The following is an 18813-nucleotide window of genomic DNA, read 5'->3' on the forward strand; positions in this document are numbered from 1 at the left end:
TGGGAACCCAGCCAGAAATGAAAAGTCGAATCGACGTCGACCTGACTTTTATTTCTGTCTAGATACAATCCTACTCGCTACTTTTGAATCAATTTCATTAATACATCTGTATATATATGTAGATATAAAGAAATTAAAAAATGGAATATAGCGATGAACTAGATTCACAATTTCATGTTTTTCATAATCATGGGCAAATATTTATGCTTTATCTTATATACAAAACAGTAATAAAGCCAACTAATCAGAATGTTTTATTCATTGATTACTTTATTGATTGGTTGTCGTAATCATTTACAACCATTTACATCCCATTTACGCAATTGTAGAATAGCTCTAATGCCTAATTTCTTCACCTCCGATTAACTTTATCAGTCGGATAAATGTCAAGCGTGATTGGTTAATCTTGCCAACCATAAATATGATTGGTCAATCCCAATAGAATAACTGGCAGATAAAGTTAACCGGAGGTGAAGAAATTGGGCATAAAAGAAGTTTTATGCAGCAGAAAACCTCATTTAGTTATCTGCGCAGATTACTCGAGTTTTCTGCACATAAAACTTCACGCATAAAACGTGAGGTATTATGCGTACCCAACCTTGGCTACTGTACAATACGGTCGAAGGCAGCGCCCCGACCAATCGCACGCATGCGCGCGCTCGCTTTTTCAAACACCAGCCGTTTGTCGGGGCAGCGCGCGCGCGCCAGTAGTACGCGAACCTTCGTATCGGGAGGTTGGTTACGGTGAATGTGATTGACGAAACATCGAGTGATCAAATCGCAGGTTGAAGCTGTCAAGAGATCGACGACGACGACCTTTGTGTGCCGCGCACCGACGCAACCGACGATGTCGTTCTACTTCCGCGACGTGCCAAGATTCGCGGATCGCTTGCGCGGCAAGTCCGGCGACGAGCTGTTCCAGGAGATGAAGCAGCGCCTCAACGAGGACAACGATGCATTCTTCGAACCCACCGGTAGAACCTCCAGGGAACCCTTCGAGCGACACACTTCCGCCTTCTCGAGAGTGAGTATATTATTATTCACGATTGCACACTTATGAGCGTTCTCTCTCTCTGACATACACCCACTCTCTTTCTCTCTTCCTCTGTCTTTCTCATTCTCTCCGTGCTGCGCGCGTGTTCGGAATTCGATCGTGTTTGAATACCTACGAATATCGACGCGCTTTCTCATCGACGTTTTTTCCAACTTCTCAACCACTTCGATCGGTCAGAAATCGCGAAATACTTGTCTCCGAGTATCTGCCAGAGTTTTCTACAAAATTCGACGACTCGACATCGTGACAATGGAGTATGCAATGTTTATGTTTTCATGGCTCGCAGTTAAACAACATATACACAACGCGTCGCGATATAGAAAAATGAAAAACGTAAAAAAATTACACGTCGATATCAGTGCTTTCATAAATATTAACAGATGGCGAGCATTATTGATTTTTCGACTTCTAATGACGCGTTCTAATGTTCGCGCGAAATTTAAATTCACGACGGGTCGATGCTGAAACAGCCATCGCATCTCGCGCCCGTTGTGTACCGAATTTCTTTATATTTATAGAGCCGTCCTAATTCTCTCTCTGTCTTTCTCTCTTTTCCGTCGGAACGACCGGCGGCGACAACGACGACGACGACGAGCTTTCACCGTTGCGTGGATTCGCTTTTTTTCCGTTTTGCTGGTTATTCTTATCATCGCGATATTTTCAGATCATAAAACAACGAGAAAGAACAAGTGAGCGAGAGAGGAGGGAGAAAGAGATTCACCAAGTACCAAGCCCGATGTTTTTGTAAGAGGACATTTGTGCGTATTCGATCTCTCTCGCCAATATGCGCCAAAGTCGAAATTGCGCGACAGTCTTTCCTTTAATTAGAACACAATCTCTGAACAAATTGTTAAAATGTATCATCAACACAACCAAATAACATTGACATCTGCAATCGTCATGTTACATTTGACGATGACAGATATCCCAAAATTTTAACGTTTTGTCATTTTCGTCGCATTTATTGTCACTTCCCAGAGAATTTAAAAAGAATTCAGTTGTATGTCACCAATTTTGAGCTCATTTTTAGATGCAAAAAGAATTCTTCAGAGTTCAGTTCAGTGAAAAGAATTGTTTTTGCATCTAAAAATGAATTCAGAATTGGTGACATATGACTGAATTCTTTTTGAATTCTCTGTGCTATCTGGGTTATGAACAGATCGATCAAGGAGTTCGTTTATCTTCTTTGAGGTTCTTTGAGGTTTGTCTTTTTTGACGATTGTGAAAGTTATATATGAGAATTATTTATGAGAAGAAATAATCTCAACTTAAGACTAAATAATCTTAACTTAAGAAACAAGAAATAAAAAATAACTTAAGGGATAAAAATGATAACAAAATGATAAATTCACTTCTTGATCGATCTAACACGTGGTTATATAAAAAAGAAGAGAAAACATAGAAAGCTTTAATAGCACATTTCAGTTCCTAAAATATAAATAGCACACACGAAGAGTGAAAGGACAGTGAATTACTGCGGAATGTCGATCTATTGCTCGGCTATAAAATCCTATAGTAATTTTCACTGTAAGATTATCTTTATGTATAAGTAACTATGCTATTAGTAGCTACCGAAACAAGATTCTTTATTTCTTAAATATTTGTTCTCTCCATGCGAAACACATCAGACTCGCTCTTCACACATCTCGCTCTTCAATTTCGATTGAAGATATTTAGCCGGTAATGTCAGAACGAAAGAATTCATTACGTGTGAGCGAATAGCACTCGAGAATCCGAATGACTCAACTGTCACTCCGCCCTTTCGAGCGGAATTTCGTGCTCTCAGAAATTTAGGGGACAACTTCAATATCCCGCGAACTTGTCGGGTTCTTATTACGGATCGTCGCATATCATGAGTAGCCCTAAAAGCCCTACGATAAATAACGTGATGCTTTGGCTAGACGAGTTTATCGCGCGTCGCCGTGAGCAGCTCCGAAAAAGCCTGTGAAATAGCGTCAGGCTATGACTAGACCCTTCCTAGAACGAGTCCCGATAATATATTAGGGGTAGAGCCCGTTATCGATCCCGGTTTGACCTGAGAGAAACGGCACATTCCCGACCCTCCTGCGCGTCCTGCTCTCCTAGAGTTCCTTCTAATAACGAGCGATGCGTTTGATAGGAATCCCGGATACGAGCCGGTTGGCTTCTCGACGCGATCTCGAACGCAACTGCGTCCCGCCAGAGGATTGTTTATCTAGCGCGCTCCGAAAATACGAAAGTGTAGAGTTTGCAGGCCCGATCTCAGTGCGATTTTGAGGGCACGCCGATGTACTGAGAAAAATTTCTTCGTTGTTAGAGCAAAAACACGCTTGCTGTTTGACGATCGTTAGGGAAACAGTGAAATTATTAGGGAATCAGTCAGTTGCGTTTTCTCTTCTTTTTTACATAACCACGTGTTAGATCGATCAAGAAGTGAATTTAACATTTTGTTATCATTTTTATCTCTTAAGCTATTTTTTATTTCTTGTTTCTTAAATTGAGATTATTTAGTCTTAAGTTGAGATTATTTCTTCTCATAAATAATGTCAGTTTTACAGTCATATTATAGAGAATCAGCAAATTATTTCTCATCATTTTCCATTCTAACAAATATACATTGCCTGAAATACAAATCATCCCAGATAGCACAAAGAATTAAAAAATAATTCAGTCGTATGTCACTAACAGACGATGACAGATATCCAAAAATTTTAACGTTTTGTCATTTTCGTCGCATTTATTGTCACTTCCCAGATAGCACAGAGAATTTAAAAAGAATTCAGTCGTATGTCACTAATTCTGAGTTAATTTTTAGATACAAAAAGAATTCTTTTCACTGAACTGAACTCTGAAGAATTCTTTCTGCACTTGAAAATGAAAACTCAGAATTGGAGACATACGACTGAATTCTTTTTTAATTATCTGTGCTATCTGGAATATTTATTTTCGTCTGCTTAGTATGAATTAGTCGAGTTTCCATTACAGAAGTGTTGCTCAGAGCAGCAAACTGTTTGTTGCTGACACCGATATTTCGTTAAGTTAGCAAGACTTTTTCTCCCAGCGTGCCGCGCACGGAAGAGAACTGAGACAATTTCTCAGCGTTACGTTATTGATAGCTTCGCAAAGGACAATAGCCTCGCGCTTTCGCTCATTACGTGCTTCGCCATGTTGCGTCGCGATCGGTCGAGTTAAATTGCAAGCGCAGTAATTTCCAGTAATCGAGGTGACCTTGTCGTCAACCCTCCGACACGCCCTTTGCTCGGAAGGGAGCGTTTCCCGACTTTCGTGAAGAGGCACTTTTCCCCGGGCCTGCGATCGAAAGTGCGCGGCGCGCCGCTGACCCTTGACCCTGCCTGAAAACGACCGAATAAAAAAAGGCAGCGAAGTCCGATCGATAGAAATTTCTCGAGAAACGATTATCGTCGCAGATAATGCCGCGCTGCGGGCGCACGCGCCTTCGTTCACCGCGAAGTATGTTAATTGGCGTGCCGACAATGCGGAACAGGTGATTCGGTTATGTATAGCGGCCGATAGATGCAGAAGAGAAGAAGGGAAAAGGCTTCATTACGTAAAGCGAATCGCCGTGCCGTTGAACGTCGATGACTTCCCACGAAGACTTCTTCGGAAGGAAGTGTGTACTGAGAAAAGAAGTTTTGCTAATTCAACAAAATACCCGCGACAAACGGTCTATTGATGTGCGACAGCAAATGATCCCGTAGTGAGGACAAGTGATTCGTTACTTTCAACTTGCCGTTCTGGGCGGCGCTTCTGTAAATGGAGATATAACTAATCTGAGTAGACGCGATAACATATGTGATTGATATCTCAGGCAGCGTAAAAAAAGTTAAATGATGAGGGATATAATTCGCAACAGTAACTGTTCGATCTGTTTTCCTAATAATCATTAAACAACAAACATGCTTTTGTTCTGATAACCTGATAACTGATTGTTATCTTACAAGTAAATCTACTCAAGTATTACACTCCGATTTTGATAAACTTTTAACATGCTGTAGTCTAGGTCTAAATAAGTGTCACATATTTTTTTATACATGCCCATACGGCCTGTAAGAGGGTGAAATACCCTCTTGAAAAAAATCGGTTTTAACATTTCTGAACGAATATTATCGGAATAGTAAATAATATAAAAAAAGTTTCAAATAAAAGTTTTATGGGTTTTAATGAGTTTTATAACAATGCACTCAGAGTTTTCGAAAATATCATATTTTTCGAAATCCTTTTTTCCCTTCTTAATTTTGTAAAATTTGAGTGCATTGTTACAAAGCTCATTAAAACCTATAAAACTTTTATTTAAAACTTTTTTTTTGTATTATTTACCGTTCCGATAATATTCGCTTAGAAATATTAAAACCGATTTTTTTCAAGAGGGCGTTTCACCCTCGTATAAAACAATACGTGTCTTATTTAGACTTAGACTACAGCATGTTAAAAGCTTATCAAAATCGGAATGTGACACTTTGGTAGGTTTACTTGTGAGTGCGTTTACGATGTGAAAAGCGGGTTGTTTTTGTGTGTGAAAAAATAATTCGAGCGCGAGGAACGAATTTTTCTCTTCCTCTCTTTAGATATGAAGTTCTCTGGAGAGAATCTCGAACGTATGAAGATATATATATATCGAAACTACCGACCACACCGTGAGATCGCGACTCGTAAGAACGCGAATCGACGCACGGTCGTGTACACACACGGTTGGCAGTGCGTTAGCGTTATTTATACGCATTTAACGTATTAAACTTGCTCGCGTCGTTGCACAACGCCTTGCGTAACAAAAGAGCGCGCGAGATTGTGAATGCATGCGATCTTTCTTCGGCGATCTCCAATTCGGCATTTCGATATCTGTCTTGACTTTATGGAGTCAACGAGGCATATGCAGAGAAGGGTTAGCGTGGTTTAGCCAGATTGGCGAGCGAGAGAGTGTATGTTTTAGGGTCCACACATATATATATATATACACACACACACAAGAAACTCTCTTAAAGCGACCCTGTCGAGATAAGCACGATCTCTGCGAAAGCGGCGGCACTGGAATCGAGATTTGCATGCGATGTCGCGTGCATGAATGCAATGATTTGAAGACCATTGAAAAGATTGCATGTCAAAGATCGAAAACATTTTTATTTCCTTTTCCCATAAATGATACGTGCGGTTCTTGCCCGCGATGTGTGTGTGTGTGTGTGTATGTGACAGCCACGGTTGAGACAAGCTTAACGACGACATATCGCAGAGATTATGGACCAAACTTGAAAAGGAAGACATAAATTTTTTGAATTACATGATTTATCTGCAAACTTCTTAAGAGAGTATAAGAGAGATTTGTTTTTATTCAAAAGATTTATTATTAGATTTATTCTTTTATATATAATTACACTTATTTTTAATTAAAATTCTTAAGAATTGGAGAGGAAAGTTTGTACCAATTTTTTAGTATGAAAGTGTATTCAGTTGAGTTGTTTGTTTATAAGGAATCGCAAATATAAATGCATATGCACAGGTGTGGCAGTAACACTTTGTGTAAGATGGAGTGAGAGGAGGCGTGAGGCAAGAAATAATTGAGTCGCCATTAATAGGTTAAGCAAATTTCACGCTGCGCGTCGCCTCGTGTCGCGTCGAACGCCGCATGAATGAGCCTTTCGCCGCGCGACCTCCTCGTGCCTCGTGCTCTCCTGGCAGCACTATCGATCACCGTAGATCATCGATCGTCATTATCGATGATTCCGGGAACGATCGAGAGGCGTGCGCGCACGCTGCGATCTTCGAGATCGACTCGCGCTCCAGTTCAGATGTCTCTCGGCGGTTCGTCAAGCCGTTTATTATTATGATTATTATTATTAATAGCGCACACGTGTCATTTTCCTGTCGATTAATCGCGTGCATTAAGCCACGCCGAAAGTCCATTTACGGTTGCGAAGCGAACGCGCGAGTCATTTTCGTCGAATTCATTATCTCGCGCGCATAACTCCGCAATTCTCTCACCACTAAATCTCGTCTCCATTGTTTTTATCTCCTTAAACGCACGCGCGCGCGCTTTTGTCTTCTTCTAGGTTGCATTCCAACGCATCCTCATTGAAGGAAATTTCACGGAAAATTTAGTATGTTAGTAGGAAAATAGTATGTGTAACGTGAACTATAGATTTATAGATTTTTAGCGGAATCTTCCTCAAAAAGATCGTAACTTCAGTACGTAACCTCTTCTTCTTCTTCTTCAATTTTGGCTTCTCCCCAGGCTTCTCTAAGAAATTTGCCCCAACACCAATTCTCCTGTTAAAGTACCTTCCAATTATAACGACTGATTGGTGCTGATCAGAAATCGTCGGATTTCACGAAATCATACGAGACTGTTGAAGTACGTAACCTCAGAAATACAGTGCAGAGTGCAATGTCGAACTGCGCGCTCGATTCTCTCGATAAGAGTGATCGATCGTTCAAACGCGCGATATCGAGTTTGAACTCCACGAACTCGAGGTATATTTTCAGCTCATCCTCAAAATATAGGCCGTAGGTCGTGTCTATAGTACGAGACGTGGCGCCGCGATTTTCGCGAGAAGGTTCTCGAAGTTTCCGCGACGCGTTTGGAGGTTACGCGAGAAGCTTCTAGAGCGTGCTTCTCGGCCGCCGCCGCCGCCGCCGCCGCCGCCGCCGCGCTCTCGCCCGGCGGTCACGTGGTTGCGCGCGGCACGGCGCGCGACCCACGCGCAATCGCATTTAAGTTGCTTCCGCGGCCCGCGCTACTGTCAGTTTCGCTGTCACCTGTGTCCGCGCAGGTCCGTGCGTTCGATTGAACACGCGCGAGCACGTTTTTCTCTCGCCGAGGCGTCCTTGAAAAGTACCCGGCGGAGTGAGCGAAGAGAAAGAGAGAGATAAAGAGAAACAGAGAGAAAGAGACGGAAACAGTGAGACACACACAGCAGCTCTCTTATAGTGGCGGCGCGCTTATGTAATCGCGATAGAGGCAGAGGAAGAGACGAGGAAAAGCCGAGAGAAGAACGACGTGTGAGTGTCTCAGGTTTATTGCGAGCGAGCGAGCGTGAGAGCGAGAGAGAGAGAGAGAGAGAGAGAGAGTGAGAGTGAGCGGGAGGGAGAGTGAGAGAGAGACAGAAAACAGATCGCGAGAATCCGACGGAAGTTTCCAGAAAAAATTCGCGTGCGCACGAGAAAAGCACGGGATTGCATTGCGCGCATTTGAATCGCTCTTCGAAGTCCCGCGTGCTCGGTTGTAAGCGAACGCCTCTCGACTAAAAGTACCGGAGAAAATATTTCGACGCAGAGAAAAAGATCGAGAGAAAGAGAGGGAGGGAGAAAAAAGATAGCTAGAGCGAGGGAGCGAGCGAGCGAGCGAGCGAGCGGGAGAGAGAAAGAGAGAGTTTCACGTATCCAAAAACGGACGCGGGCCAACGGGTCCAGAAAATGGACTCGCCTGTCATCGTGGACGCAGCATCCAAATTCGGACGAGGGATCGATCTGGACCGCTCGTTCCCCGTAAGTGACGTACCGTTTCTTTTTTTTATTTTTTCTCCTTTTTCCCCGATGACGATGAAACACGAGTGTGGGCGGTGCTAATTTTCGAGAAAACGCGACGGACGGATCGGAAGTCGCGTTTTAAATTTAAACGGAACACCAAAGCGCCGTTGAACGAAACATTACACGTCGCGCGGCAATTATTCCGCCTCGCTCTCGAGAATGCATGCATGCAGGCTCGCGAGTCTCGCTTTTTCGCGGAAGCGTGAGGTGAGGCGTCCCTTCCCCGCGGAAAACTCGTTTCGCCGTAGCGGACGATTACGTTGATCGCCGACGTCTCACGATTACGCCTCGCGTAGACGTCTACGTCACCGGTTACGCCGCACGCGCGTGGTTTACCTCGCAACGCACCGCTTAAGTCCCGATCAAACGAGACCGATACGGTAGCTCTCTCTCTCTTTCTCTCCCCCCCTTTCTGCCCTCCTCTCTCTCTCTCTCTCTCTCTCTCTCTCGATCTCTCTTTGTCTCTCTTCGCGTTCTGCGAACCAAGACATAATCCAGACCTTAATGCGATCGGCGCACACTGAATAGTTCTCACACATTCCGCTTTATTCGCTATACTCTCGCCGCCATAACATATCCCCTTATTCACCTCCTCCTCCTCCTCCTCTTCCTCTTCCTCCTTCTCTTCCTCCTCCGCGCATTCCGCATCGAGATCGGCGTGGAAATCAGAAATAGCATTTGCGTGGAACGAACGCGCGCCGTATTTTTGCGTTGCGGTCGCGTCGCGTCGCGCGATCAGACGCGCCGTTCGAAAATCGGGACACAGCTCGATTCCTCGATCGCCTCGAACACCTCGAGGAGTTGTTCCCCCCCGCCTGGGGATGGGGATTCGCCGGCAAAACGGCTCGACTTTGCGGAGAGGCGCGCGATAAAAATCGACTCGGTTATCGATCTTTCGAATTATCATGCGGACGTGATTACGTGAGCGTCAAACTCGCGTCGCGATGGCAGAGAAGTGACGTCACGAACGCATTTAGGCGTTTCGGAAGCGCCATTATTGCATGATCGATAATACACACTAACACGCTACGCTGAAAGGCGCGGCGTCGAATCCGCGTGACGTCATGACGTCGCAGCACGTTATCAAATGCCGCATGCGGGTGTGCTCGGCTGCCGTCCTACGATTTGATATAGAATTTCCGCGATCGACCCGCTAGGACGATCGTGAGGGATACTTACTGGCGATACTTATCGTTAATGGACATTACCGGAGAGCAATTTCGCGAAGGAGCGCGCGATAAAGATCCGAGTTGAGATAACTGTATTCAGGACTCGATGAGATTAGAATGTAATCGGGACGGCGTGACATTAACTTGTTGTTGTTGTCGACATTTTCAAGATAATTAACATTTGGATTATCCGAATATTGTTAGAAACAGGGTTGCTACACAGACCTGGAAAACCAGGAAAATCGGGAAAAGTCATGGAATTTAAATTTGTCATGGAAAACCAGTGGGACTACGTTAAAATAATAGTAATGAAATAGAAAGAAGTCTTCTGTCTATACAATCACGTGTGACAATTCGACGAATCGTTGCACGACAAACCGTTGCACGTGATTGTTTAGACAGGAAATTTTTTTCCATTTCTTCGTCTATTTTTTACATAGTTCTACCACAGGATATGCCAGGGAAAAATATAAAATAACCTGGAATTTTGTTACAATTCTTTCCTTATAATTCTTTGAAATTAAGGTAATCCTCCCTAGATTATAAGAGAAAAATACACAATCTCTAGACACTTACTAAATCTAGGATCGCTAGGGATTTTATTTTTTTACTAGGAAGTTTATTTTTTTTATTTTAACGTTAAAAGTTTATACATATAGTATAGGAATTCAAATGTTACTTAAAAAATAAGTAAGATTTTCTTAATTTATATTGAATATGTATACATCTATGCTAGTCCATGCATCATGATGTTAACAAAATAATTAACATTTATATTTTATTCAGCGTTTTTTTATTCAATCATCGTTTTCGGTCTCATAACTACATTCTTTTATATGTATCACCTAATATTCATATAATTTTTATTAACCTGAATGCGTATTTTCAGGAATATATGTTAGGAACATTATCTTACTAAGCTACCCAGACAACATAATGTCTAACATTAGTGTCAACAATAGAATTTAAAGATCACCTTGAAGATGTCTTTTAAACGATTTATGTATAAATGTCTTTAAGGCGTCTTAAAGATTATCTTTAAGATGTCTTATGTCTCGATTTTATTATGTTGTCTGGGTAAATTTGTATTGCTTTTAATAATATAACCTACTTGTTCCACAAGTAGGTTATATTATTCCCTGTTCCTAAATCTTAAAATTGAAGATTATATATTGGTCATGAAAAATTCTCTACTGTTGTCTGGGAAACATTGAAGAGGGAATTTAAAAATTGATTTTCTGTAGCAGCCCTGAGAAAGTACAGAGAGTAATGGTAAAATAACGTGATTACTTTCAGCACGCGGTATTAGCGCGAAACACGCCTTTAACACATCGCAATGACGTTTCTCGGGCTCCTTCTGGAACGCGACGGACGTCGTTCCGCGTGCACGCGTGGGTGTATTTGCGCGTGCTCCAACAAGGCGGAGAGAAACAGAAAGAGAGAGAGAGAGAGAGAGAGAGAGAGAGAGAGAGAGAGGGAGAAACAGAGAGAAGAAAGACGGGACCGACCGATAGTTTCCCTGTATGAAATCACTCGGTGGAAATAAAAGAAACCCCCCAAAAGTCCGGACTCACACACATCTTCTCCGCGCAGCGTCGTGCACGAATGTTTTAATTACGCAAACAATAAACACTCGCACGCAAGTCGCGCGTACGTTTAATTATCGCTGGAAGTTCGACTTATCCGCCGAGTCGAAATCGAAATCTCGCAGAATTATCTTTTTTCGATTAGAATAATTATCGTCATGATCGACGCACCGAAAACAAAATACTTGAAGTTTTCTCTTGGTGATATATAAAGTTTATTCATAGAAATAAACTTAACACATTTCGCAGAAGTAGATTTCATATCTCGTAAATAAATATTTAAGTATGTGTTTTCAGCGCACAGAAACGTGACGTTTCTTAAAAAAGATTCTTCGGTTAAAAGAAGAAGATTCCCCAGAACTCGTTAACCTTTCTGAGAAGAGAGTTTGATTAATCGGGCATCATCGCTTCAATTTCATATCACGCGTATCCCAAATAAGACGGCAATTTTCGCGGACGTGCCTTTGCGCTTCTGCGCGCTAAGCAACCTCGAATTATCCGTGTTGACTGATTATCACGGACAATCCACGGGTGTACGTCATATTTCGCAGCGGTTCGTCGCGCGATTCGATCGAGTTCACCGGCGGCGCGGTGAGCAAGGGACGATTAAAATCTAAAAATTGTACCCTCGCTCTCTCACGCGCTTGGAGTCACGTCATTTTCGCGGTTGACAGGCAAAAGTCGCGGCAACGCGGTGAATTCGCGTGCCAGCGAGCGGCAACGTCGTGCCAAAAATAGGGAAATCCGATTATCAGGCGTAGGTGCGTGCAAGCGTTTACTCTCATTCCTTCTCTTTCTCTCCTTCCCTCTCTCTCCCTCTTTCTTTATTTTATTTTCATTTTCTATCTTCCCCTTTTATCAGTCTCCGAATCGTACAGCGTGCAAAATTTCACGTCATTCATCGGTATACATTTACAATACACGATCTTTCACCAGGTGCACTCGAGGGACATTATCGCGGCGTAACGTGATAAATTATCTTTCCTTCTTTCTTTCCTTCTCTCTGTCTCTCTCTCTCTCTCTCTTTCTCTCTTTCTCACGTTTCTCGCGTCGACTTTCGTGCAAAGCCACCGCCGTCGCTAAGTGGAACGACGCGTGACCTCGATTCGCCGGAGGATTCGTCACCTCGTGCTCGATTACGCGAATTTCCTCAGCGCCCTTGCAGCGCGCGCGCGCACATGCAGGTCGATCGGCGCCGATGCGATTTGAACGTACATCACGCGTGCGAAACGACGCGGCTCCTTGCGATTATAAAGGGCAGTCCAAGATTTAGCGGTCGAACTGTGCCAAAACGCGTTTCTACAAGTAGAAACTAGAGAAAAAGAGGGAGGGATACATAAATACAATTCCAAAGACTCGTGAATGCAGGGCGCTTTGTAACGAAAAGTGAAAAATGAGTCGAAGATTTTTTTGTATCCGTTATGAAATTATAACTTTATGTGTCGACATAGTGACTAATTGGATGATCTGTTGATGGACAAGGTCAAAACCTCAGGAGAGAACTTAGATGTGGTCTTTTCAATAGAATCACGTTTGCAAATGTGATGTCACGTGTATTATCAGATGATTTAAATATGAACGACTCAGATCTAATTCTAAATCTAAGTCTGTCTAATACAAGTCTCATGTGAGACAAGTAACGACTTAATTGATACGGGTCTTTGAGACGTCTCGAGCAATTAAAAATGTAATGTCATGAATATCATATGATTCAAATGAAAAACTCTGATATAACTCTGATATAAATCCAGATCTCATGTGAAACGAATTTCAAGCAAGGACTGTTAATAAATAGAGTCTAAAGGACGTTTCTAAAGCTCCTTTTGTACGTTTCATTGTCTCAAGGACTTACGTATCCTTACTTGAAATTTGTCTCACGTGAGATACTTAGACCTGAATTTCAAGATATCAGAGCTTTTCATTTAAATCATACTCATATTCGTGACATTATACACTGAGAGAAAAGACTGGTAATTATAACAAACTGCATTTAGTTATAGAAATTCGTTGAATCCTTAGTATCTAATACTAAATATCATAATAATTACCAAATATTTAATAGATCGGGAGTATGACGTAATTGCATTCACAGTAACATCAATTAAATAATTTAATAATAGTTACTTAATGTTAAATATTTAATATGAAATATATTACAGTTATGAACAGATATTTGATAATTTTTATGAAATTGTTATATCCCATATAATAAAAGATTCAGTAGGTATGAGTTCTATTTTGTTACTAGTATAAGTATGTTTTGTTGCAGCACAACGAAAAATTCATTCATTTGCAGTTATTACATCGTTTCAATATCTATTATTACAGATGGTTGGTTGAACCTACCAAAAATTTTGTAACTATTACAAAATCGCTTATTTTGCTCAACTATTCAATAAGTTTTATTTACCAAATATATTCTGGAAGCAAATAAATTTTACTTCTGTCAAATAAATAATTTATTTTACAGAATTAAATTAATTAATAAGTATTGCCATAGCTTTGGCCCGCTATATTTACGTCTACCATTTAGTAATAGTAACCAAATTTTAGTAATATTTACTAAATCCTTCTCTCAGTGTACATATGTAATTGCAGTTCAACTAAAAAACTCATTTCTCTGAGTCACAACTCTGAATTTGAATGAGGGTCTCTTGTTTGAGACGAGTTTGGAGACTTTGCAGTAATAACTATTAATACGAGCCTCAGACATACACGTGTTGTGTAAGAACTTTGCGGAATATCGCGTGAATTGCGAGACGAGAGTGCAAGAGAAGACATCTATGACTAACTTCAGTCTATCTGTATCTCTGCCACAGGGTTTCCCGTTCGACGACGACGACAACGACGGCAGCTTCGGCCGTCGCTGCGACGGCATTCGCGCCCATCTCGACGATCTCGCGTCGCGGCACCCCGAACTCGCCGAGCACCTGCTCGGTCCGCCTTGGGGCGACGCGCCCTTCCACGGATCCCTGTTACGCGGCCGCCGCCGGCGCCGCGGTTCCGGTAGCAGCGGCGGCCAGGGCTATCAAGGTCACCAAGTGGACGAAGACGCGCGTAGCCAAGCGAGCGGTAGCAGTGCCGCGAGTGGCGCGAGCGCCGTCAGCTCGCACAGCGGTGAGCCGGACTCGTCGGTGCCGACGTCGATACCGCAGTACGGGCTCCGTAACACGGTGGATATAGGTCAACAACAACGACGCGATATGGAGAACCCGGAGAAGGGCGAGCGTGGCCAGCGCTCGATGTCAGCACCGCCGGAGAATCGGCAGCAGCAATTCGATCAACAGTCGCGACAGCAGCAGCAGCAACCGCAAGGTCAGCGGTTCGTATCCCGGGTGGACATTACGCCGCAGCACAATCAGCAGCAACAGCAACGTGCCCAGTCGCCTAAGCCGCCACCGTCGTCGTCGTCGTCCTCTAGCAATGTCAGGCACATCCCTATCTTCGTGGAGGGTCGTGACGAGCCGGTGATGCCGAAGGTCACGGACGACGCATCTCCACCAACCTTCCAACGGCAGCCGTCGCCGCCGCAGTTCCACAGACCGTCGCACTTCAATGAGCACTTTTCGCGGCAGCAGTGGCCACCGTCGCACTTCCAAAACGCGTTCTATGATCAAGACTTCGAGCAGCCCATTCGACGTCACCAGCAACAATACCCGCCGCAACATCATCAGCAGCCTCAGCAGCCTCAATATTACAACCAACAGCCTCAGTATTATAACAAGCAACCGCAGCAACCCCAGTACTACAATCAGCAATACCAGCAGCCTCAGCAACCGCATAATCAACAGCAACCGCATAATCAACAGCAACAACAGCAACAGCCGCCTCCATCCCAACAACAACAACAACAGCAACCACAGCAGCAGCAGCAGCAGCAGGAAACGCCTAAACCAAAGCCGCCTCCGGTGCCAAAGGATCCTCTCGAAAAAGTCGCTCAAGTACAGAAGGAGGTGGATGATTTGGCCGAGCAGGTGCAACGTTACATCGGCGGCTCCCGGCAAGACAAGGAGTACGTTTACTTGGACGAAATGCTGACGCGTGAGCTGATCAAGCTGGACGACATTGAGACAGAAGGTAGGGAAAACGTGCGGCAGGCGCGCAAGAACGCCATCAAGAGTATACAGGACACGATCAGTCTTTTGGAGACGAAGACACCTCTCGCCGGCCAGAAGGAACAGTCATGCGGAGAAGAGGAGCGTGCGGGGAAGGATCAGCAGAAAGAGGCTCCGCAAACCGAACTCATAGAGGTAGATTCGAAGCAGCAGAAGCAAAACAACGAGCCGATTCCGCTTCCGCCGGCGCCATCGTCGCCTACAAAGGTGAGAAGATGATAAAATGAACGATGTATTAAACGCAATACTGTTATAATGTTATTTTCACATGTCATTAAATAAACAATTAAATATCAATGATATCACAACTACATATATATCAATTATGATCTTATCGTTATATAATTGTATAACAGTTTCTTTATATATTACTATTTGTTACTTATCTATATATACAATTATATATTACTATTTGTTACTTATCTATATATACAGTTTACTTATTTCACTGCTTGTTTCTCAATCTTATTAATTTGAAGTTAATTTCCTCTTCCTCGTCATTAATACAGCTTTTCCGTGTTGCAGACGAAAGTAGAATCTTCGGATAAAAAAAGTGGCGCGGCCTCCGAGCCCGCGAATCAGAGTATCACGGCCGCTAAGCAAGACACAGAACGGATCGAAGTGACTGCAGAGCAAAAAACTGAGGAGAACTGTGCGAAGGAAACCACGGAACCTGTTGTCGCTCCGACGGCGATGAACGAGTTAGTGCGTGCGGACGAAACGAGTGAGAACTCGTCGAAGCCGAGCGACGGCAAGGACGAGGAACGAAAGAACGGCGACGTGACGCAAATGGCAGGGAAAGATAACTCAACGACGACGACGACAGTTGCAGCGCAGCAGGAGTCGCAGACGGTCGAGGAGGCAAAAGAAGGAGGAAAGATGGAAGTGGACGGACAGCGGCCGAGGTTACTGAAGAAAGCGAAGAAGACGAAGAAGCAGCAGCCGATATCCGAGCAAGCGATTCCGTTGCCGCCACCGCCGCCGACGGAGAGTGCGAAGTAGAGGAACGTTAAGGTGTCGCAATCGAATACCTAAGAAACAAGAAAGAGACGTGAATAATTTAAGAGCCAGCAAACAAGAAACGGTGGGAGGAGAGAAAGAGAGAGAGAGAGAAAAGAAAAGAGAGGAAGATGTGGTGGATGGGGATAAAGGAAAGGAGAAGAATTTCGTTGAGTAACGAAAGAAACACGACGACGCAGACAATGCTCGTCAAGAGAACATTGATTTACCGAATTGCGCGCGCGCGTGAAATGAATAGACGAGTGTGCGTGTGTGTGTGTGTCTGTCTATCTGTCTATAAGGCGCCGATAGCTATTTTCTTGTTTTTTACTTTTCCTGAGACCAAGTTAAAGAAGTCTTCCGAATTACGGATACACATAAGTCGTCGTACGCTTCACGCGACGCGTAGAATAGCGAGTTCAAGCCGAGCAAACGAGAACTCTCTGAGTCGCTCGAGTGGTTGCCTTAGAACCGAGGCCTTCTTCGCAGCTTTTTTAAAAACGGTATGAAGCGCGAGAGCGGACTGTGAAGCGAACGCGCCACGGTAGTTAGTAACCGCCAATAAGTTCGTAAATAACCGGCTTTCCTCAGAGAGATAGAGAGAGACGGCCTTCGATCTGAAGTTTTGAGAGCCGCGTGTTCCGCTATTGTATTTCTTCTACTGTCACAAAGGGGAAATTTATGTTAGGAACGTGCAAGAGAACAAATTCTTCTTCTTCTTCCTCTTCTCCCACTCGTTGATAATTTCTTTCGCCGTGCTTCTAATTTATTTATATTTTTGCGAACTTGTGGACACTCGGATGTTGCGAGATGCGTCGGATTTTCGTGCAGCGGTGTGCGTCGCACGATAATTCTCTGTAATTTAAGCGCGCCGAGGAATTTCGAAACGCGCATATATAAATTCTCTTTCAACTCGCGACGTTCTCTAGCACGAATCCGTGCGACTGCGGCGGTCTGCGCACTCTGTGGAAAGAGACGCAGTTTCACATCGCTATATGGCGAAGCGTCTTATAATACTTATCGAGCACACCAAGTCGTCGCGACATCGTGTCGTGTCGCCGACAACGTTTAATCGAAATTACCGCGAAAAGTAATTGCTAATTTGTAATCACTCAAAACCGAGCAAATTCGTTCCGTCCTACACAAACACAATATGCAATCTTCATAAAGTTCAGAATGAGAGATCGGACTCGCGAAAACAAAATTGGTTTTGCCGCGTGGTTCCCGTAAGCTCTCGCATACTCACGCACGTTCAGTCGAATGACGACGGAAAGCGTCACAACGCCGGATTACGCACGATCTGCCTGGTGAGTATACGATCGCTGTACTCTGTGTGGTAGTGACGTGGAGTGACCTTCCTTCGTAACGCGTTACGATAACACGACGGTCTCGACGATATGACGATAATAAGTTAATGTTAATTTCTAATTTATTGTATGCATGCCCGAGAGATAATCGCGCGCGCGTTCGAGTATGTTTGACGCCAATTCACTGCAACGCACGCACGATCAAGTGTCACTTCCGACCAAGTACACATGTGTGCGTATGTGTATTGCGAAGTGTGTACACACTATATTAGAGTCGTGAATGTACGCGTCGAGATAACCATTCGACGAGAAGACACCATCGTCTCTCGTTTCGCCTCGTGTATATTGGCTTATATCGGTAAATAGCTCCGCTATTTCAGCCTCAGGAGGCTCGGCATGTCGGGATACGTGCGATACCGAGAAAAAGGCAGCTCGCCAAAGACCGGCCTCGACGTCGTTCGCGAAAATCTTGGGAGTCTTGGGGAAAAATCTTCATTCGCTGGATCGAAGCACGAGAGACGGACGAGCACGATGTGCATCATCCTTTGGTTCCTTGTTCATTAACCAATGATCGTTGAACTTTCATCTTTCGTTTTCTCTTATCTGTACGATGATATTTCGTTCGCGTGTAAGCGACGTCATTTTTCAGCTGGAAATTTTGTATTTTTTCTGATGCGCGCGTATATGTGTGTGTATGTGTGTGTGTGTGTGTGAGCGCGAGTGTAAGGATGTGTGTGAGAGAAAGAGTGAGAAAGATGTTCGCGTGACAAAGATAAATATATATAAATATACGGCGAAAGTGTGATTATTTTATGAGATTAATCAGTGAAAATACAAAGTCTGCTCTATCTCAGTCGCCCATTTCGCGTTTGTTATCCTTACAGTCAGCCGAACGTGATTCAGTTAACTTTACATAATTCGCTTTTGCGCACTTTTTGCGACTCGCTCGATGCGTAAGCGAGAAATTCGTTCGCCCGAGTACCAATGACCTGCTAATAACAACATCCGCCAAACGCAGCTGTCTCGTGCATTGCCAAATTCCTGGGAATTGTTTGCACTTGACGC

The 18813-nt window shown here is 43.7% G+C and overlaps 1 protein-coding gene across 2 annotated transcripts; it reads left to right on the forward strand.

Moving 5' to 3' along the window:
* The first annotated feature begins 714 nt into the window (after window positions 1-714).
* Window positions 715-18601, forward strand: LOC116852127 (BAG domain-containing protein Samui-like). 2 transcript variants are annotated; one of them, XM_032832160.1, is made up of 3 exons: window positions 715-1024; window positions 14147-15649; window positions 15968-18601. In XM_032832160.1, exons 1-3 carry the CDS (start codon window positions 848-850, stop codon window positions 16442-16444), a joined length of 2157 nt encoding a protein of 718 aa, XP_032688051.1. In that variant the 5' UTR covers window positions 715-847; the 3' UTR covers window positions 16445-18601. The 2 variants fall into 2 exon arrangements, with proteins under 2 accessions (XP_032688051.1, XP_032688052.1); XM_032832161.1 differs by lacking the exon at window positions 715-1024 and adding an exon at window positions 7768-8530.
* The last annotated feature ends 212 nt before the right edge of the window (window positions 18602-18813 follow it).

Source organism: Odontomachus brunneus, unplaced genomic scaffold, assembly GCF_010583005.1.
Source record: "Odontomachus brunneus isolate Ranch 3 - 2012 unplaced genomic scaffold, Obru_v1 Obru_scaffold_203, whole genome shotgun sequence".
Classification (NCBI taxonomy): domain Eukaryota; kingdom Metazoa; phylum Arthropoda; class Insecta; order Hymenoptera; family Formicidae; genus Odontomachus; species Odontomachus brunneus.